Genomic DNA, 22,774 nt, shown 5'->3' with positions numbered 1-22,774 from the left:
GCATTCCCCCAATGATTAGTGACATTGAGCATCTTTTCATGTATTTATTGTTTATTGCCCAGTTAAATGTTTTCTTTCGAGAAATGTCTATATAAGTCCTTTGCCCAGTTTTTTATAGAGCTGTTTGTTTTTGTTGTTGTTGTTGTTGTTGTTGTTGAGTTGTATAAGGTCTTTATATGTACTGGATATTAATCCTTTACCAAATATACGATTTGAAAATATTTTTCTTATTCTGTGGGTTGCCTTACACCTGTTCCTTCAAATAGTAACTGTGTACCTCTATGTGAAAGACATTGTATTAATGACTGAACCAAACTACCATTGACGGTCTACACTCTCTCCCTTCATTTGACTCTGTCATGCTATCAGAACCCTTCCCAATGCATTTTTTTAATTACTAGATCTTTGGAGTCTTCTAAAAGGAATTTAATTGACTATTTCATCTCAGATATCTGAGAAATGAGATCTCAGTCCTAAATAGGCTGTATGGAACTGGGGAGCCATGAAACTTGAAACCAGAAGAGACAGTCATTGTACACACACATACACACACACACACACACACACACACACGCGCGCGCGCGCGCACAAGGCCCAAAACCTCCAGCAAGAGCTTCCTGACATTTACACCTTTACACTTCCACTTAAATCAGTGCTTGCCTAAGAATATTTGACAGTGGGACCCCTGGGTGGCTCAGCGGTTGAGCGTCTGCCTTCAGCCCAGGTCATGATCCCGGAGTCCCAGGATCAAGTCCTGTATCAGGCTCCCTGCATGGAGCCTGCTTCTCCCTCTGCCTATGTCTCTGCCTCTCTCTCTCTCTCTCTCTCTCTCTCTCTGTGTGTGTGTGTGTGTGTCTCTCATGAAAAAATAAATAAAATCTTAAAAAAATAATATTTAACTGTTCGCTTTATTGTAACTGTTCTCACCAGCTGATAAAGGCTATAAACCTTGACCCTGGGACACTGGACGCTTACTGGAGTCTTAACATTCTTTACTGACCCTTGAACAATGGCACTTGTTTTATCTAACCATATATATTCCATCTCAGCCAGAGTGCTTGTTTTCAATCCTTAGCATGACCACCATAAACTAGAACTTAAAAACTTTCAATTTTTTCTCCTTATCACTCTCCTCAGTAAATTTCTTCAATGAGGAGCATTCCCTTGCATGACAAGTTAATAGGCTCAGTCTTGTATACCCACATCGGGCAGTCTTTATTTTGCATGCCATGTGGGCTACAATCCTATTAACTCCAATGGTCTCCTCAAAAGTCAACAAAGAACCCACACACTAGATTCAGTATAGTTACTCAGGGTTTTTTTTAAAGATGTATTCATTTGTTTTGAGAGAGAAAGAGAGAGACAGTTGGGGATGGGGGGCAGAGGGAGAAAGAGAGAAAAACTTTAGCAGACCCCTCACTGAGTGCAGAGCCCGAGTTGGGCCTCAATCCCACAACCCTGAGATCAGGACCTGAGCAGGAACCAAGACACAGACACTTAACCAACTGTGCCACCCACGTGCCCCAGTGACTCTATGCCCCAGTTCTATGCAGAGGTACGCACGTTTATCCATGGATAGCTGCAATCAATTCCCTTCCTATAATCCTCAGGACATTTAGATAAATGCCTGCCTATTTTCAAACAAATCTCTTCATTTAGCCACCAAACATACAGATATTTGACCTCTACAGAATACTTTCCCTCCTCATATTCACATGCCTTAGAAACCACAAACACAGGCCTTTATGTAAATGTTCAGCTGCATCGTGGATCTGCTTTGCATCAAATGGTTGTTAACACACATGAACACACACACAGTATGCATTTGTCTCCAAAGAACTGCCTTTAACGTCCTGCTGAAGCCAAAGAATCAAAATTTCAAGATAGTGAATTAAATTTGCAGAATCACTGTTCATTAGCAGTAACGTTTCAAACAGGAAATTAGTCCAATTACAATATCCTCTGAGTTATGATCTCTGCTTCCTCATTGCTTTACCTAGTACCAAATCACACAAATAGCCTGCTTAGTGTTGATAGCAGCAGTTCAAAAACAACAGTACTCAAGGTTTTTCTTCCCCATGGAATAGAGTGGAATGGGATAGATAAATTAATCCATCATGTGCAGCCCCTTACAATCAGCTAGAGGAAATTAATCTTAAACCAGGACCCTAAAAAGGGAGCATTTACCACCCATTGTCTAATGGCTCCCCATGTTTCCTTCATAGACCTCCAGAGATGGCAATCACAAGAATGAAGCAAACCCATTGCCAGCTGCTGCTTCCCAGCTGTCCTGGAGCCTGGTGTGGGCAGATCCTGTGCTGGGTGTCTGGTGCTTAGCCTGGCTGATTTTATTACCAAAGATGAGTTACAAACATAAGACAATAAATACAGGAAGAGGACAGAGTAGCAGGAAAATGATCTTGAGGTCTCTCCACCAGCACTGTGCCCTGCCCCTTGAAGTAAATGATGCCTTGTGATAAATGTGATGAACTAAATATCCCCTCGAGAATTTCCCATGAAGTTCTGTTCTTTAGGGTTGAAAGTCAAGCCCTGTCCCACCAGCTCCACTTATTAGGTTCATCCTGAAATGTTGTCTATCTTTCCTTCGGTATCTGAGGCAGGTTCCTACCTAGAAGCAAAGAAGGAAGGCCTCTTTAGGGGCAGAAGGAATGTTTTTTCTTCTTTGCATGATGTCCACATCATACTTACTCAAAGGAGGGAAAACAGGTTTAAGGCTTCAATGACCTGACTTATTTTGTGTGAGTGTATATGTGTGCGCGCCCTGAATTAGATCAAATGAGTGTTTTGTTTTCTTTAGCTTTGTTTTAAAAACCAGGATAGAAACTCTTTTTAGAAGAGAACAAATGGGGATGCCTGGGTAGCTCAGTGGTTGAGCATCTGCCTTCGGCTCAGGCTGTGATCCAGGGATCGAGTCCTGTATCAGGTTCCCCTATGGCCTCCCCATAGGGAGCCTGCTTCTCCCTCTGCCTATGTCTCTGCCTCTCCTTCTGTGTCTTTCATGAATAAATAAAGAAAATCTTTAAAAAAGAGAGAAAGCACAAATGACTATATCATTCTTAACATGATTTTCGCTTCCCCTTTCTCTTATTTCCTCTTGATACTGTTTTCTAGACATTTTGATGTCTGCTATAGCTGTGAGCCTTTGTTGTCGTAATGATCCTGTTTCTCTTTTCTATCAGGAAAACTTCCTCCTTCGCCCTTTTGCATGAATACCTGGTTACTCAAAACTGAGATCTGGTCCTAAATCAGTCAAGAGGATAAATGTCTGGGTGAGAATTATTGAGGAACAACAATAGAAGCCACCCACAGGGCTCCTTTGGGGACTAAATCTGGAGTCAAGGTGAAGGGATGTGATTGAAGCTTTGAAAGGGGTATGATCCAGGGAACTGCTGAGAAAGTGAATGGCCTCTTGTCCTTTTCTTTTTTTCTCTGCTCTATTTGAGTACTCTCTGTGTTCTAGAAGTCCTGTGGATTCAGTCCTCAAACAATTGGCAGAAAAGTCTGTCATGAAGACAAGAATTCTACTCTACCTTTCTTCTCTGTTTCAAATGCTGACCCACCTGCTATATCTTAATCATGGCTCCTCCTCGAACATCAGGAATTCCCTGTTGCTGTCTCCTGGTTGTCTAAAATAATGTATTAACTAATTTAGAGATGGTAAGGCCACTTACCATGGGTGGGATATCAGCCTGAAATATCATCGTTTGTATCTATAGTGGCAATTAGATACACTAGCTTATCAACATTCACACCTGATGATTGTAAATCAACATTTACATTTAACGATAAACGTGGGGAGATAGCTGAGGTTGCACAAAATAAAGTTCTTTCGTTTGGAATTCTAACTGGTCCAATGAAATCTTTCTTCTTGGATTAAGTAGGATTATGAGTTAAATGAAACTTTGTGAGTATGTGGACTTTAAATTTAAAATAACTTGAAAATTGATTAAACCTAGTTTTTTAAAAAGATTTTTATTTATTTTTTTGAGAAAGAGAGCATGAGCTGAGGGAGAGGCAGAGAGAGAAGGAGAAGCAGGCTCTCTGTGGGATGCCCTATGCAGGACTCAATCCCAGGACTCAGGGATCATGACCCGAGCCAAAAGCAGACGCTCAACCATCTGAGCCACCCAGGCACCCCTAACGTTTTAATGATAACATCCATCCAAGACTATTGGTAACAAAGCAACTTGAAAAGTGGCCAAATGTCAAAATACATATAAGCGGAGAGAAGAGGGGTGGGTGACTCAGTTAGTTAAGTATCTGCCTTTCACTTGGGTCATGATCCCAAGATGCTGGGATTAAGCCCCATGTCAAGCTCCCTGCTCAGTGGGGAGCCTGCTTCTCCTTCCCCTTCTCCATCTCCTTCTACCTGACGCTCTCCTTGCTTGTGCTTTCTCTCTGTCAAATGAATAAATAAAATCTTTTTTTTTAAGTTGAGAGAAGAAAAGAAAATGAAATAAAGAGGACAAAGAAAAGTAAGTATTTGGGAAGTAGGGTAGGAATTAAAGGTTTTAGAGAAAGTGAACCACTCTTGAGCTTCACAAATCTGCCCAGAGCACAATGTGCCATGCCTGAATCACACATGCACACATCTATGAGGAATAACATCTAGATACTATGCCAGGCACCTTCCCTTGGGTGTGAACATTAGTTACAGACTGAATCTTCATGGCATAAAAAAATAATCTTTTACCATTTACTAAACAATACGAAAATACAGCCTCACAAGTTCACAAAGATTTAAATAATCGATACTAAAAATAGATACTACATGGTTGAGAGGCAAGAATATCAAATAGTCAGTTCTGCGGAACAATTTAGCAATACACACCAAATGCTTTCAAAAGTTATATTGTGTGCCTTGAAGACATTGCGTGAAATGAAATAAATCAGTCACAAAGGGACAAATACTGTATAATTCTACTTACATAAGGTACTCAGGCTAGTCAAATTTATAGCCACAGAAAATAGAATGGTGGTTGCCATGGGCTAGGGGAGGAGGGAATGAGGAGTTATGATTTGATGAGTACAGAGTTTCAATCTGGAAAGGTGAAAAAGTTCGGAGATGGATGGTAGAATAGTTGCACAATAACACGAATGTACTTAATGCTACTGAACAGTACACTTAAAAATGGTTAAGATGGGGTGCTCAGTCGATGGCTCAGTCGATTAAGCATCTGCCTTTGCAAAGCTCAGGCTGTGATTCCAGGACCCTGGGATCCCACATGGGGGTCCCTGCTTTGCGGGGAGCCTGCTTCTCCCTCTGTCTCTCGTAAATAAATTAAAGATTTTAAAAAATGGTTAAGATGGTAAGTTTTATGTTATGCATACTTTATTATAATAAATAATAGTTGTGAATATTTAGCAACAGGGAAATGCTCAGGATGGTAGAAATAATATCAACTATTTCCCAGATTTTTTATAAAAATCATTTAAATCTCATATATGGAAAAAGGACTGGAAAGGTATTCCAAAATACAAAATGTTAGTAGACATAACCTTAAGTGAGATTATGAATGATTTTCTTTTTTCATACTTTTCTGTATTTTCCAAATGTTCTAAGTAACCACACAGTATTTTTATAGCTAGAAAATAAAATTTAAAAGCCCAGCCCCTAGACAGATGGTAGCTACACTTGTGGTGAGTACAGCATAAAGTACTGTTGAATCTCTATGAAACTAACGTTTAACACTGTGTGTCAACTATACAAAAATATATTTAAAATTAAAAAATAAAAGCCCCCCATCTCTACTCTCTTACCCTGCTTTATTATTACAGTAATGGCACTTATTACTACATGAACCTATATTGTATATTTATTTGTTTCCTTGCTATATAGTCTTGTTTCTCCAGCTAGAACATAAACTCCATGAGGTCACAGAAACTTCTGCATCGTTAATTCTAGTACAGTTTCAGACACTTAATCGGCACTCCATAAATATTTAAATGAAAGAAAATGAAGAGATGAATGAAAAAAAAATCAGTCATCCTCTGGTAAGGAAAATGGGCATTTCTTTGCCCTGTGCCTCTATTCCAGGTACCCGGGGTAGCTACTTTCTTTTTTTCATCTGCAATCTGTTCAGGATTGGGAGAAAGGTTTTTCTCCAGGTTAAGGATCATTAGGATGAAAATAAAGCCTGGACATATCCAAAGTAGGACTACTAGCAGAGGAAGTCATCTAAACACCAGGTCACTTGCAGAATAGTTGAAGGATCTGAGAATGAGAAAGAGAAAACTCAGAGGAGAAGAAATGCAGCTATCTCCAAATCCTGAGAGGTAGCCAGATGGAACCATATTTTTATTCCATAAATCTCCATTGAGCCTCTCCATGTGCCAGGAACTGAGGTGGCCACCAAAAGTACAAGAGTAGAATTAAATTTCATCTATGTGGCACCATAGGGAATACTGAGGGTCAGTGAGAAATTTGGGAAGACAGATTAAAATGCATCATAGTGAGTCCAAAATAGCACGTCCTAAAGTGCATTTCATGGAGCCCTAGGGATATGTGAGATGTTCATTTACGTTACATGAAAAAAGGACTCTGGAGCCAAATAAGTTAGACAATCTTGAGATAGAATTCTTTAAACTCCTGCACAGCACTTCTCAGGGTTTTTAATATTATCTTGTATACTACACTCTCTTAAAGAGCAATATTATTCCTTTTCCCAAAACTTTGAACCACATGACACTTTTCCTACACCTATAATTTCATGGGATGAGCATTAAGAAGTGTTTTCCTGTCTTCATAATGAGAACATTCACCTTTAGAAAGGGTAGCGTGCAACCACATATGCAGATGGGCATGGTGGCTTGTCCCTGAGACACACAGTGGCACCATGTAGAACAGATGCCTGAGGCTTCATCCTGAATCACTCACATCAACCCAGTCCTCTCACCTTATCCCCTCACTTCACAATTCTCCCAGGTACCAGTCTCGGCACTTCTTTGTTCCTCTTTCCATTCTTGCCTTGAACTTGACCTTCAGACCCCATGCCTTATACATCTGCTTCTGACTTATGCTCTGTGTACAGTAGTACATGGTTCTTCCCCTATGCAGGGTAAGGCTCCCCTGGTTCAACTCTTCCATATAGCTCTCTGTACATAAAGGAGGAAGACTCAGGTTCTCATGTCTTGTAAATGGGGAGGACGTAATACAGAAAGCTCTTCCCTGCTCTTCTTTTCAGCTACTTAGTTCAAAAGGTCTGAGATTCTCTAATGTTCAATGGCCAGGAATACACTTAAATACTTTCAGTACCCAGAAAATCAGCTATTTCTATGACTACATCATCTTATCAGTTTTTATATGGAATACAGATGCTCCACCACACATTGGGGAATCTTTCACATGATGAGCCACTCATCCTAGGTCACTGAGCTATGTCCTACCTTCCAGCCATAAATAAAAGCCCATGGTGACTTTGAAGGCTTGCAAGAAATTCCCACAGGGAGAAACTATTCTGACTGTAAACCGTGGTCCTCAAAGCCACTCACATTTTTTGTTCTCTTACCTTGTAACTTGGGTTCTCATTCCAAAATCCAGTGACCTCATTGATTGCAGTACTTCAATACAGCCCATGTACTGGAATAAGGAAAAAAAAAAGAATAATTAGGAAGAAAATAGCACAATGATGTTTCTCATCTTTAGAGTGATTTCCTGGGAAACACCTTAAGGCAGCTTCTGATATCAATTTACACTGGCATGCTCAGCCTACCATTGATATTTCTAACCATTAATGGACATGTGGCTTCAGCCTCAGCTCTTTATAAAACACCAACTAAATCCAAACTATGATACAGGAATGCAGGTAACAGAGATGAGGTAAGTTCGTTGGTTAAGAGCCTGGGCTCTGGTGCTGGACTGTGTGAATGTGAATCCTGGCTCTGCCACTTATTAGTTATGGAACTTCAGCAAATTCCTCAACTTCTCTGCACTTCAGTTTTGTCCCTGGTAACATGGGGGATACAATTAGAATTGTTTTGAGAGTTAAATATTTTCACTTGGGTGAAGCTCTTAGAACAGCGCCAGGTACATGCATGTACTCAATTGTTATGTGAGGCAAATAATACAGGAACCGTGAAGCCTCTAAAGAGATAAAACAAGCATACAACTGCATAAATGCAGAATTCAGCAATATAAGACATTACTTTTTCACAAGATCATTTCCTAAGAGTGTTCAAAAGAAAGGAGGAAAGAGTCATGTCTTACAGCAGGAATTAGTAAATTTACCTTAAACACAGAGTATTTGAAAAGGAATTGTGCCTTATAAGCTAAAAGACAGTTTATATTTAAGGCAACAGCAGTGAGAACCACGGGGACAAGAGCAATGTGGTCAGTCTGTGCGTGAGAAGCACATATGGAAGGAGGTTGTTAGTGAGGGGGAAGGTGAGGAGTCCCTGTGGAGGGAGAAGTAACGAGAGCCACCAAGGAGAGATGGTGGCAATAGGAAGGAGGGGACAAATTCAAGTGACATCACGGAAACAGATACTACATGATTCGGCAGTTGATTTGATCTAGAGAATCGGAGACAAGGATGAGTCAAGGATGACTCAGATGTTTCCAGCCAGGGTAGCAGAGGGAACAGTGATTCCATTAACAGAAACAGGAAAACCAGGAGAGGGAAAGATGATGGGTTGGTTTGGGACCCATTGACTGAAAGACATTGGTGGGGTATCCAGGAAATGATAAGCCTGCAGTTGAAAATTGGATTCTGGAATGGTGGAGAAGAATTAAGCCTAGGGATGCAGACTTAGTAGTCTTCTGTGTAGCTTTGCCAAGTGAGGCCGTGGGAGTAAATCCTCTTAGCAGAGCCTTAGCTGACAAGGGAGAGTGTTTCTCCGAGAATGAGCTCGGAAATGTTATGAGAGCCAAGCAGACTGATTGAAAGTGATCTGTCAGTTCCTTGGAAATTATATGCCTTCCTGTGTAGCTTTCCTTGGAAGTCTTCCAGCCTCCCTCTGCTTGGAAATGGCAAAAGCTCCGTGGAAAGATGGCAGGATCCAGGGGATGCCTCCTCAGATATTTCTTATAGTATTTCTGAGCAAATTCTGTAGATTTAGCATCCTATCAGCAAGTCAGCCTACCAAATGTTGCCTAGAGCCTAGTGGGAGGGCACACTGGCCAGGACACTCACCTGGCGATTCTCAGCCAGATGCCTTTGTCAACTCCTCTTGGGTCTCTAGTACTGACACACAAAAAACTTTTTGAACATTTTATACCATCCCAATCACACTTAACTCCCCAAAGCTTGAACACTGGGAAAGTGGGTGATGTCTAGAGAGTTCTAGACTTACTAGGAATCGAAGTCTGGATTTGGGGGATATGGTGGAAACTATCAGAACTCTCAGAAACTATCAGAACTATCAGGACAGGAGGTCCCAAGGGGCCAAGCTCCATGTTGAGGTATGTTAAAAAGATTGTTTTCATACCCTCACTGGCTGCTCCAGCTCCTCCTGCCTTTCAGTATCTTCTCCCATTTCAGAATGTGGCTCCTGCTCCCCTGTTTCCTGCACCCCTCACCCTGGAAAGAATGAACTCCCCACACAGTTGGGATACAGGTCGTGGCTACATGTTCAATTCCCACAGGAGGTTTGGTCAGTACAGAGATGGGTGTCATCTTTCCCTTCAACTATAAATCATCAAGTTAAGATGAGGTTTTAGTAACCAGCCCATCAAGACGTATTTTTTGAAAATATAAACAAACACCTACATTTTTCCACCTACACTTTCCACCAGAGTGATTTTTCAAAAATACACATCAGATCATGTCCCCCCATTGCTTAAAACCCCCGGCATTTATTATCAAGACAGATGTGTTACTATAAGCCCCCAGACCCTGTTTCCTGGCCTCTGCTTCCCCCCACAATTTCATCTGTGTCATTCTCCCCCATACACGTCACTGCCGCATTGGCCTTCTTTCTGTTCCTCAAATATATTCAACTCTTTCCAAACACAGGGCCTTTGCACTTGCTGTTTTCCCTTTCTCCTTCTCCCCTGCTCTTCCCTCATCTCTTTCCAGGACTGACTCCTTCTCATCCTTTAGGTTTTAATTTAAATATCACTGCTCCAGAAGCCCTTTTCTGTCACCCTTCATCACAGGCCTCACTGTCACCTTCATGCCACTGATTATCGGGTTTGGTTGTTAGCTTGCTTGTTTACTCTTGTCTTTATTCCCTTGACTATAAACACTTATCAGCACTGTATTCCCAGCACCTGGGACAGTGCCTAGGACATATTGATACTCAATAAATACTAGTTGGAAGAATGAAAAAAGCTTCTATTGTTCAACTCCAGCAGTGTCTTTAAAATGAGCAGAGGGAGAGAAGAGATGGAGGGATGTGAAGGTTTGACTGGTCTCTCATCCTGGGGGATAAATGAGGCATACAGGAGAAAAGAGGACTCAGAAGGAGACTCAGGAACTATAAACTAGGCTGATACCTTTGGGAGACTTCTGGATTTCTCTGCCATTTCCTCTGATTTTCGTTTGTCCCCATCTTAGAGATTGGCAACAAATGACCTACATGGAAGAGGTTTTGTAGTTAAGTGGGAGGCGGGGGAGAGTGTGCCCTCCTCCTCGGGCGGTCCAGCGGCAGTGGGTGGAGGAGAGCCCAGGATGATAAAGGAGAGCCCAGGATGATAAAGTTGATGGTGGGGAATTTAACAGGAAGGGAGAGCAGGCTGTGTATCTGATAGGAATGGGAAAGAAGGCAAACAGAGTCAGTTGGATAGAGACGCTCCAAGGCCAATGAGGCTCAACATCCATGTGAGGGAGAGTGTCACAGTGAGGGTGATTCTCAGTCCAGTGACATGAATCACCAATGGTGGGATGTGGCTTATTAGCGAGGAAAGGGGTTTTTAGTGGGGAGACAGGGAACAGGGAGAGAGAGACTCTCCCAAGACTTTGTTCTTAATCACACTTCATGGCAAAAACCACCTCCTCTGTTTCCTTCTAAGACAGATCCAGGCATTGCTTCCAATCCCCTTTCCTTCACTGAAACCTCTGCTTTGCTCCATATACTTGACTGTCGGCAATGACACAAGGTGACACCTTCTGTCAGCCTCACTGTGATAAACTGAAGTTTCTGAAGAAATGTGAGTCATGCCTGAGGTGATATGATAATGAGTACATTTCCCCTTCCACAGCGGGCCTGTGTTGAGAAAGCCACTCTGGGAAAAATGATAGGAGGGAATCAGTGCCTGATATTTCACAAGTATCCTAAAGCCCAGAATGGACTTGGTCTTCCCATTAACTCACATAGTCCATTTCACTCAGAAACCATTGCTATGAGGAAGCAGGAAGAGGGCAGTGCATAAAAACAATCTGTCCACTTGTTTGTTTAGGTAACTGATGACAACATAAGCAGATAGTGGTTGAATGTCAGGTCCTGAGAAAGGAGACATTTGGTTTATTGATTTAGGTACAAACTGGGAATGATAATACCTCCCACACATTTATTAATTGTGTATCTGAATAAAATATGGTCTCTGTTCTTAAGAAACCCAGCCTCAGGGACACCTGGGTGGCTTAGTCATTAAGCATCTAACCCTTGATCTCAGCTCAGGTCTCTATCTCCCGGTCATGAGTTCAAGCCCCATTTTGGGATCCACACTGGGCATGGAGCCTACATTTAAAAAAAAAAAAGAAGAAGAAAAAAGAAAGGAAAGGAAAGGAAAGAAAAGGAAAGGAAAGGAAAGGAAAGGAAAGGAAAGGAAAGGAAAGGAAAGGAAAGGAAAGGAAAGGAAAGGAAAGGAAAGGAAAGAAACCCAGCCTCATAAGGATAAGAGAATCATGAAAGAGATTATTTATCTTTTCTTTCTATGAGTTTAGTCATTATTGTTAATTCCATTTAGTAGGTGGAAGCATTAAGGTCTATTAAAGGGAAACGCCTGGCTCAGTTTCATTTATTCAGTGAGACTGAATCAGGGTTTATACCAGAGCCTGTAGCCCATTTCTGGGACTCTCTGTGGAAGCCTTGTATAACAGGAAAAGAAAAAACAGAAAGGGTCACTGAACTGGATCCCACTGACCCTTCCTTTGGTCTACTGAAGTGGGTAGCAGCGAAATGAGCCCAGGGGCCACAGTTGTGAGAGCAGAATGAATCAAGTTTCTTCTGAGAACTACAGGGGGTGGCACATGAAACAGAAGACACTCCCTAATTCCTGACCCTGAGAGGACACGGAAGACCTTTATTAGAGGCATACAAGGGTGGTGAGAAAGTAGTGGAGCTTAGCAGTGCTCAGACAAACTTCCTATTCAGCACCTGACAGACAGCTTACCTAACTCCTAGCTCAAGCTCTCTCTTCACGCCCCAAGGCAGCAATAATATTTTTGTACTGTCTGAGCTTCAACCACTTGCTCCCAGGGAGAGGTGAACAGCCTATTCATAGCTGTGTGTGTCTTGGGCTTTGAAGAAATTACTAGGGTTTTCAGAGAGGAGGAATGATAGCCAGTTTATCAGAATTGCTCATTCGGACTCTTTTATAGAATGATGACTTTGACCATATTACCTAAGGAAAAGGATATATATTCTTATATCCTCAGAAAGAATGTCTGAAGGACACATAAGAAACTGGTAAAAGGGACACTTGGGTGTCTCAGTGGTTGAGCGTCTTCCTTTGGCTCAGGTCGTGATCCCAGGGTCCTGGGATTGAGTCCCATATCAGGCTTCCCTTAGGGAGCTGGATTCTCCCTCTGCCTCTCCCTGTGTGTCTCTCATGAATAAATAAATAAAATATTTTTAAAAATAAAGAAATTGATACCAAAGGTAACACTGGTTACTACTGGGAATGGGAGAGAGGCAGGTTTTACTTTTTACTTTATACTTTTATACTGTTTATTTTTTCTTAATAAATAGGTAGTATTGTTATAGAGTTTAAAAATTAAATAAAGCCTACCTTAACCTCTAGGAAGCACAGTTCATTCATTATTAAGCAGGATTAAATCTCTTTTTTTTCTGTGGCATACAGTATTTCTTTCTTAGACTGTCCCTGCCCCTGTGCTAGGAGTATAGGAGACTATCATTCATAAGAAGGCTTCAGGCATAGGCCCTGCATGTGATAAGACAGGGAAGAATGACACTTTGAAACTATCAGAACACTGAGGAACAGTGTATGATTAAGTGTGATATGACAAGGGTCTGACCCTCATGCAATAAATGTTTGACAATAGTAGAGGCCATCAATGTGGCCCAAAGACACCGCAGGATTTTTCTGCTCCCTTTAGATAACTTCTAGTCTTTCTCACTAAGAAAGGGGAGTTGGAGGGAGGACATTCTCTTCATAATCTTGAGGCATTGTCTCCACTTTCCTTCCTTTCTTTCATGCTTCAGCTCACTGTAGTAGTTCTAGCCTCAAAACTCTCCTGAAACTGCCTGAGCAAACCAGTTACCTTGTCTTCTCTAGTGAACTGTTTCTGTTTTTCCAGTTCACCTGCCTAGAACATTACCCTTGCTAACCTCTACTCACCTCATTCTCTTTCCTCTGACCCTCTCTCCCTGCTTGGCTCTCATGAGAGCATTTTCTCTGATTCCTCATCATCATCCTCTGACTGTTCCTTCTTAGTCTACCTTGCTAGTTCCTTGTTTTTACCTGTCTTTTCTTTAAACAATGGTCCCTTCTCTCATACTATACCATTGGTTCTCAACTCCAACTGCATCTTAGAATCACCAGGGAAGCTTAGAAAATTCTGATGTCCAAGTTCTACCTCAGTCCCATAATCAATCTCTACCACGCATGCCTTCAGTTATTACCTGGGTTCTGGTGGCACAGAGATTTTCAACCCAAGTTCTTTCACATGATACAGACCAGTATAATCACATGAATATTCATTCCAATTGCATCTCAAATTCAGTAAACCCAAACTATTCCTCTACTTGCATTTCTGATCTCAAGCTACATGATCACCATCCACCTAGTTACATGAGCCAGAAAACTCAGTTCTTTCCCTTCTTTCAAATCCCTCATCCAATCAGGGGCCAAGCCCTGCCAATTCAAGCTCCATCTCAATTCTTGGATCTGCTCTGTCTTCTTTCCTCAACTCCACACCCTGCCCCAATTTTTACAATCCTCATTTGGGCACTCTGCCTCTCAACTGCATTGTGTGCATGTTCAATGCACCTAAAATGAACCATATTAATTTGGCTGGTATTAAGCAAGAAATCAATCTTTTTGTTCAGCCCTGTAGCCCCAAACCCTACTCCCCAAACTAGATCTTGATCTCAACAGCCCCAGGGAAAGGGGACCTTCGTATAAATACTGACAAAAATGTAAGACAGGGATTTTGACCTTTGACAGTCCAGGTACACAGATGTAGGAGATTTTAGGGATCACCCAGTGTATTCTTTTCTCTACCTCAATTTCACCTTAGTGGCTGACTTTTGAATATAACCCCCACTACAACAGAATCTCTGGTGTCTCACCCTCTGAATCTGCCTTTCCCAATGCAGCTAACGATTAGTGAAACTCAGGTCTGGCATGATATCACTCCATCCTATCCTACTCCATTCACACTTAATCTTTACAGGGCCCCCATCCTCAGATTAGCTTCTCAAATGTATAGAACTTCAAAGTCACCCGAGAAACTTAAAGAGCAGATTTTAAAAAGCAAATTCCTGGGCTTTGAGAGATTCTGCTTCAGTAGGTCTGAGTAACTGCATTTTAATAAGCATTCAAGTGATTTTGCTACAAGTGGTCCGAGAACCACACATTAGAGAAAACACCAGTCCTAGGAAAAGCTCCAAATTTCTTAACTAAGTGGACAAATTCCCAACTATCTCCTGCAAAGGTCACTTCTCTCATGAATCCTCTCCTCTTCTCCCCCTTTCTTATCCACAGTCTTGACCACACTCCCTTTCCTAAGCCTTCCTCTGCACACTCTGTGGACTACTAGCAGACCTTTTATAAAACTCTAGTTTCCTATATAGCACTTTTTATCAATGTGTATATCTCTCTTTTAAGCAAAAATTGTGTCTATTTCTTCTTTGTATCCTCAGTGTAGAGTGTAGCTCACCAATGTTCCTGAAATGAATAAGATGTGACTTGAATACCTTTTGAGAAAGGATGTGTATACAAAAATAATCACATTAAATATTTAGATAATATTAATCCCTTATCCAAACTAAATCTCATCTAACTTAGATCTCCCAAAAGCACAATCATAAAGGTCAAAAATTCAGTGCTTAATAATTATGATATTAATGACTGAATTAATTCAGATATAAGAAAGTAGCCAGATGATGAAGACACACTCAGAACAAAGTGGCCCAAAAGAAGAAGAGAACCGAAACTACTCACTCAACTACTTTGTTGCTATTTGGGAAACCAGATCTGATTTTTCAAGAGAAGCCAGAAATCAGACTTTATCTGTAAGTTTTCCTAATTTCAAAAGCCTATAGGTCACAATGAACAATCAAAAAGTGAAATTAAGAAAACAATTCCATTGTAACAAAATCAAAAAGAAGATATTTATTTAAAAAATAAATAAATGCAAAGTTTATACTTTTAAAACTATAAAATATTGTTGAAAGAAATTCAAGAAGATCATAATAAATGGAAAGACATCCACCTTCAAACATTAAATGATTTTATGTTGTCAAAATTAATCTACAGAATCAATTAGATTCCTGTCAAAATCCCAGATGGCTTCTTTTGCAGAAATTGATAAACTGATCCTACAACTCATACGGAAATTCAAGAAGCCCAGAGTTGCCAACACAATCTTGAAAAAGAACAAATTTAGAAGACTCACATGTCCCAATTGCAAAACGTACTACCCTGAAACACAATCAAAACAGGTGTGGTTTGCATAAAGATAGACACATATATCAAAGGAATGGAATTAGAATCCAGAAATAAGTTCTCATGTTTACTGTCAACTGATTTTTGACAAGGATGCCAAAATAATTCAAAGGGGAAAGGACAGTCTTTTAACAAATGGTGCTAGAGCAACTGAATATCTACATTAAAAAAGAATGAAACTGGACCCCATATCTTACACTATAATGCAGAAATAAACTGGATGGATCCAAAATGGATCCAAGACCTATGTATGAGAGTTAAAATGATAAAAGAAAACATGCAAAAATCAGGACCTTGGATATAACAGCAAAATCACAAGCAAATAAAAAATAGATAAATTGGATTTCATAGAAATTAAATATTTTTGTGCTTCAAGGGACAGTACCAAGAAAATGAAAAGACCACCCACAAAATGGGAGAAAATATTTGCAAAGGATATATCTAATAATGGACTTGGATCCAGAATACATTAAAAAAAAAACCTCTTATAACTCCATAATAAAAAGACAAATAACCTACTTTTTAAAAAAGATTTTACTTATTTATTCATGAGAGACACACAGAGAGAGAGAGCGAGACAGAGACACAGAGGGAGAAGCAGGCACCATGCAGGGAGCCCGATGTGGGACTCGATCCCGGGTCTCCAGGATCACGCCTGGGCTGAAGGCAGCGCTAAACCGCTGAGCGACCCGGCTGCCCAAATAACCTACTTTTAAAGTGGGCAAATGATCTAAATAAATATTTATCCAAAGAAAATATTTAAACGGCCACTAAGCACACAAAAGGATGCTCAATACCATTACTCATCAGGGAAATGCAGAACAAAATGACAATGAGAAACCACTTCATGCCTTCTGAGATGGCCTTCATTTAACAGACAAATGGACCAAAAATAGCAAGTGTTGGCAGAGATGTGGAGAAACTGGAACTCTCATACAGTGTGGGGATGTAAAATGGTGCAGTCACTAGGAAAAACAGCTTGGCAATTCCCCCAAAAAGTTAAACTTAGAATTACCATATGACCTACAAGTCCACCCCTAGATAAATACCCATGAAAATGGAAAACATGTGTCCACACCAAATCTTGCACCCAAATGTACATAGCAGTATTATTCATAATGGCAAAAAAAAAGTAGAAACCACCAAGCACAAGCATCCATCAGCTGATAAATAGATCAATAAAAAGGACACGACGCATTGGAAAACCTTTCAGCAATAAAAACGAATGAAGTACTGATACACACTACAACATAAAGGAATCTTGAAAACGTTATTCTAAGTGAGAGAAGGCAATCACAAAAGACCACATGTTGCAGGATTTCATGTATATGAAATGTGCAGAGTAGTCAAACTGATAGAGGTAGAAAGGAAGGCTGGAAAGTTTGGAGGAATGGGATGTGACTGCTAACAGGTCCAGGGTTTCCTTTGGGATTGATAAAGATGTTCTAAAATTGGAGGCATTTGCACAACCATGTGAATATACTAAGAACCATTGAATTGCACACGTGAAACAGGTGAATTGTACGGCATGCAGATTACATCTCAATAAAGCTGTTACCAAGCAACAATAACAGGCCAAACAAACATTATCTGCAAGGCATCGTGTGACCCTGATCTAAACTATGCAGGAAATATGGTCGAATGGATGGATAATGAATAAATAAATGAGGCATCAGAAATCATTAAAGTTGTTTGACATCCTCTTCAGCACTCTTGAGGCAGAGTTCATTGCTCTCCCCTCGGGCTCCCAAAGCATGTTGGTCATACCCCAAGGTTGCACTCACCCAGTGGTGCTGCAATTTATCTTCTTAAATGTCTATGCCTGCAGCTGGACCGTGGGCTTCTCAAGGGCAGGGAGTGAGTCTTAGTCATCATTATCGCCAGCACCTCTTACAGTGCAATAAATGATTTATTTGAATGAAGTAGCCAAGAAATGATATTCAGGAAGTCTCAAAATAACCTGCCTCCTAACTGGACCATCTGTAATGTGTTCTTTCTTAAAGGGATATGTTGCTGGTTAAAATAATCCTGAAGTGAAGCCGGTCAAAGCCCTCCTTGCACCAGAGTTGAGTCTGTATGTGTGTCATATGAGAAGGGAATGGAAGGTTCTTCCCTGTTTAGTACAGCAACGATCTAATGAAAACCGGAGCAGGTACATGATGGGGCTGCAGGGCCCCTCCCCTGGAACAAGGAACAACATTGGGGAGCAGATTTCGGGGGAGTTCAGTGAGACAAGAAGACAGGCCTCAGTGGAAGAGGCACAAGTGGTCTTGGCAAAGACTGACTTTTCCTAGAGTGATCCTGCAGGACTTTTGAAACTTGCATCCAAGAACACAGAGCAGCTGACACCTTCCCTTTGTCTACCATTCTCTGTTCTCTTATACTTATTTTTCTCCAGAGCACTTATTGCTGACAGTATTGTGTATTTGTTTGCTTGTTGCTTGTCTCCCCCGCCGACTAGAACGTAGCAGCAAAGAGTGGAGACCACTCCGTCTTCAACACCTAGAATACCACCTGACATGCAGTAGCCCTCAAAATAACACACTTTGATTGATTATACTTCAAATACATACACACACACACACACACATTTTGGCTGACTGAATTGAATATATTTTGAAAAATCCAAATATCTACCCTACTGAAAGCTCCTTCTCCTGCTCCAGGTTCAAAAACCTGAATATCTGGAATCGTTCATTCATTCACACTCAGGGTCTTGGCAACCAAGATACTTCAACCCCGAGTCCTCAATGTTTACAAAGATGAAATCTTCTAAAAGTAAGTTGTGTGTTCCGCTACTTCTTCCAAAAGCACGAGCTGCCTCGGCAGGGTTCCTGCCCAAGCCAAGCAGGGCTGTGAAGGGGGCAAAGCTCAGCAACCCTTGGCCACCCTCATCTCCTATGCTCTTTCCCAACTAAGTACACTCCTTTGCCCACAGCAGATGGAGGAAGCATCTGTTGTTTTAAAGTCCCTCTAAGGCAAGCAGAGCTGATAACGTCTTAAATGTAATCTCCTGGGGAATTTTAGAATTAAATAAGGGGAGTTTTAAATTGATTCAGAAGAAAAGTTTCTTTTTGACAGCAGTGGGCAATCCAGTATCCTGCAAATAGAATGTCCTGAGTGCCAGAAACCCAGATAAACAATAAAGATCTTGATCTGGTTGGCACTCTGATGACACTCTAATAGACTTGGGTATGAGCTATCTACAATTGGCCAAATAAATTTTCTAATTTGTCTAAAGAAAAAAAAGTACTGGCCATCTGTGGGCAAGGAAAGCATGACAACCATCTGTATCACATGAGGCAGCTATGCCATGTCACATACCAACAATCCTACTCCCATTGAGAACCCCTTACACACAGGAATTTTTTTGAACTGAGAGAGGTTTCATCTCTGCCTACAGACCTGAGCACAGACACAGTCACTCAGTTGGAGGTCATCCCTGTGGCAAAAAGCACAGTGAGAACTTTTGCAGGGCTATGACCTCTCCCAGGAATAACCAGACACCCACGCGTGGGGAGACTTGTGCAGCTCTTTCTGCAGCTGGGCATGGCCAGAAGAGCCATCCTATGCGACCACGTGCTTGGACACAGAGATTTACACTGTCTATTTTCATAAGTGTTATCTCATTTGATCCTTGCGATACCCCTGGGTATGAGTCTGACACTACTTTTATAGGTAGGAAAACTGATTCTCTCTGCTCAAGGGCCACAGAGCTGGTTAATGGAGAAGAACCCACGTCTCTTTATGCTTCAAGCTGTGATATTTAATGTTATCTCCCTGGCCTGGAGAAGTTTACCATCTAGGAAAGACTCCAAGCCCAGCATCTTTCAAAAGTACCAGATACTACATAGTGACATTGGACACTGACTTACCAGATCAGTACCTCCTATGGATGAGGCATCTGCTGACAGCAATTCCCCCATGGTACCTGGGTCAGGTAGGAGTTTTACCCATGATGCTTACCCTCCTGAAGTGCCCCATGCTCCATGATGGCTATAGTCTGGGGCAATATTTAAAATGAAAATGAACTCAGGGAACTGAAAACTTCTGGCCTGAAGATACTACACTGCATCTCTCCTCCACCCATCCACCCAAACCCTCATTATAAGTAGCAAAGAGCTGATACTGCTCTATCCTCAATACCTAGAATACTGCCTGGCAGACAGGAGCCCTCAAAATATACTTTGGTTGATTGAATTGAATATATATATATTTTTTATTTTGTGATTCTATTTATGTGAAGCATCTTTTTAAAATTTTTATTTTTATTTTATTTTTTAAGATTTTATTTATTTACTCATGAGACACACACACACACACACACACACAGAGAGAGAGAGAGAGAGAGAGAGAGAGGCAGAGACACAGGCAGGGGGAGAAGCAGGCTCCATGCAGGGAGCCTGACGTGGGACTTGATCCCAGGTCTCCGGGATCACGCCCTGGACCGAAGGCGGCGCTAAACCGCTGAGCCACCGGGGCTGCCAACATCTTTTTTTTTTTTAATTCAATTTGCCATCATATAATATAACACCCAGTGATTGAATTTAATATATTTTAAAAATCCAAACATCGACCCTGCTGAAAGCTCCTTCTGCTCTAGGTTCAAAAGCCTGAAATTTAGATTTATTCATTCAATATTTTTGGGGGGGGGGCATCAAGAGAAAGAAGAGTGGTAAGGCCAGCCATCTCTGTAGGTGGCAGGTGTTTATATCATCTATAATCTCACAGTGGCTTGAAGCATGATTGCTGCATCTACCGCCTCAGACAGTAAGTATTGTGCTTCATTCGACCCCATGTCAATCACCCTCTGTGTTCTTGAAAAACAGGAATTGCATTATACAAAGGTGGATTTTCCTTGGCCAAAATATTCTCCAAGTGCTCTTTGCAGAAACTCCTTAACGGCCCTGTATCTAATATTCCATTTTAATGTTTATTGAGATTCAAAAACTGCACCCGATAGCTCCAAGCCAAGTCCCTTGTGGGGCCGAGAAAATGTTAGCACTGTGTCCCAGTCTCCTGAGAAACTTTTAAGAGATTTTTTTTTTTTATCACCGTGTAGGCCTAATCCTAGGAGACTGGGAATCCTGTTTTCTATTGTTCTTGGAGAAAGTCTCTAAAGTGGCGGGACTAGTTCCTCATAATGAAAATGAGAACTGGAATACCGGCCCTACTCAGATTAGCTGCTTTTGTAATACTAATTGAGTATGCTCTCCTGATGGACTCAGCGAAATCCCAGGTTGTGTCAAAGCATTAATACATTCAGAAAAGAAGTCTTAACAGTACTGCTTACAGGAAGAACAATTGAATAATTGATCCCAACAGCCATTTAACTAGAGACCTACGGTTTAAAAAGCAAGCTTTCCCTTAATCCCTGGAAGACTTTCACTCCTCTGGACACTTTATCCTTCCCCTTTGTCTTCATTTATCTACTTCCCCCACTCCTTTCTTTGTATATGTGGGAGTCATTGGGGCTGTTCCATAATTATTTCCAATTTTTTGCCTTCCCAGCACATAGTAGGATTACACTTCTTCTGCCCCTTTGAAGCTGGGTACAGCTCCTGATTTGACCAATAATATTCAAGGGGGCTATCACTGAGAGTGTTTTTTCACATATCCCTTCTCTTGCAATTGGAGACCTCAGGCCAGGTCCCTGAGGGAGAATAACAAAGAGTAGAGTTCCCCAGCCAATTTGCTGTGGACACACGGTATAAACAAGAAATAAACTTTTTTTTTTCGTCTAAGCTGCTGGAAAGCTGGGATTGCTTGTTAACAGAATGACCTAGTACATTGTGGCTGATACAGTAATCACTGTATAGGGAGAAGGAATATGCCAGAGTCTGGGAGCATAGGATTTGAGAGTCAGGCAGGTCTGCATTTGAATCTCAGCTTTGCGCGTACTAGTTGTGAAACCTGAGGCAAATAACTTTACATATCATCTCATCTTTATCTATAAAATAGAGACAATAACTTATCTGTTTCATAGGGTTATTACCAGGTTCTAATATGGTAATGCATGTGTAGTGCTGAGCATGGTGACTGGCACATGGAAAGGGTTCAGCGAATGACAGTGATTGTCCTGGAATGACAGTGTTGTTCTTCTCCAACCTCTTCAGTTCCACCTGCCTCCTACTTTGGGGAGTGATGAATAAGTCTCAATTATCACGAAGGGACCTCAATCAAGACTACTGTTCATAGGATTGTGATAAACACTGGGGTGCAAGGTACTATGGGACTGTGTAAGAGGGGGCTCCCAATCAGCCTTGGGACTGTGTAAGAGGGGGCTCCCAATCAGCCTCACGGAAGATTTTTCAGAAGGGATGCTGGTGTGAGTCATGAAGGGAAACTAAGGAGAGGTTGGAGGAGAGATTTCCAGGCAATGAACATAGCATGCACAACAGGGAAGGGCAAGAATAAGGGGTGGTGCCACTAGGTATTTATCCAAAGGACACAAACAGTGATCTGAAGGGGCACCCGCACCCCAATGTTTATAGCAGCAATGTCCACAATAGTCGAGCCATGGAAAGAGCCCAGATGTCCATTGATAAATGAATGGATAAAGAAGATATGTGTACACACACACACACACACACACGCACACACACAATGGAATACTCAGCCATCAAAAAAGTGAAATCTTATCATTTGCAATGACATGGATGGAACTAGAGGGTATTAAGCTAAGTGAAATAAGTTAATCTGAGAAAGACCATTATCACATGATTTCACTCATATGTGAAATTTAAGAAACAAAACAAAGGATCATAGGGCAAAGGAGGGAAAAATAAAGTAAGATGAAATCAGAGAAATAGACAAACCATAAAAGACTCTTCTCTCTAGGAAACAAACTGAGGGTTGCTGGAGGGGAGGTGGTGGGGAAGTAAGGTAACTGGGTGATGGGCATTAAGGGGGGCACGTGATGTAATGAGCACTGAGTGTTATAGGCAACTGATGAATCAC

General features: G+C 41.3%; 1 protein-coding gene across 1 annotated transcript in view; it reads right to left on the bottom strand.

Annotated features, from left to right (window-relative positions):
- The window catches only part of SHC4 (SHC adaptor protein 4), a 131,291-nt gene that overhangs the window by 84,231 nt on the left and 24,286 nt on the right, over nucleotides 1-22,774 (bottom strand). Inside the window, exon 2 of the mRNA XM_055320065.1 lies at nucleotides 7,530-7,600. Within this exon, the coding sequence (XP_055176040.1) occupies nucleotides 7,530-7,600 (71 nt within the window). The remainder of the gene's footprint in view (nucleotides 1-7,529; nucleotides 7,601-22,774) is intronic.

The sequence above is a fragment of the Nyctereutes procyonoides genome, unplaced genomic scaffold, assembly GCF_905146905.1.
Source record: "Nyctereutes procyonoides isolate TBG_1078 unplaced genomic scaffold, NYPRO_anot_genome, whole genome shotgun sequence".
Taxonomy (NCBI): domain Eukaryota; kingdom Metazoa; phylum Chordata; class Mammalia; order Carnivora; family Canidae; genus Nyctereutes; species Nyctereutes procyonoides.
This window is presented reverse-complemented; position numbering and strand designations above follow the sequence as displayed.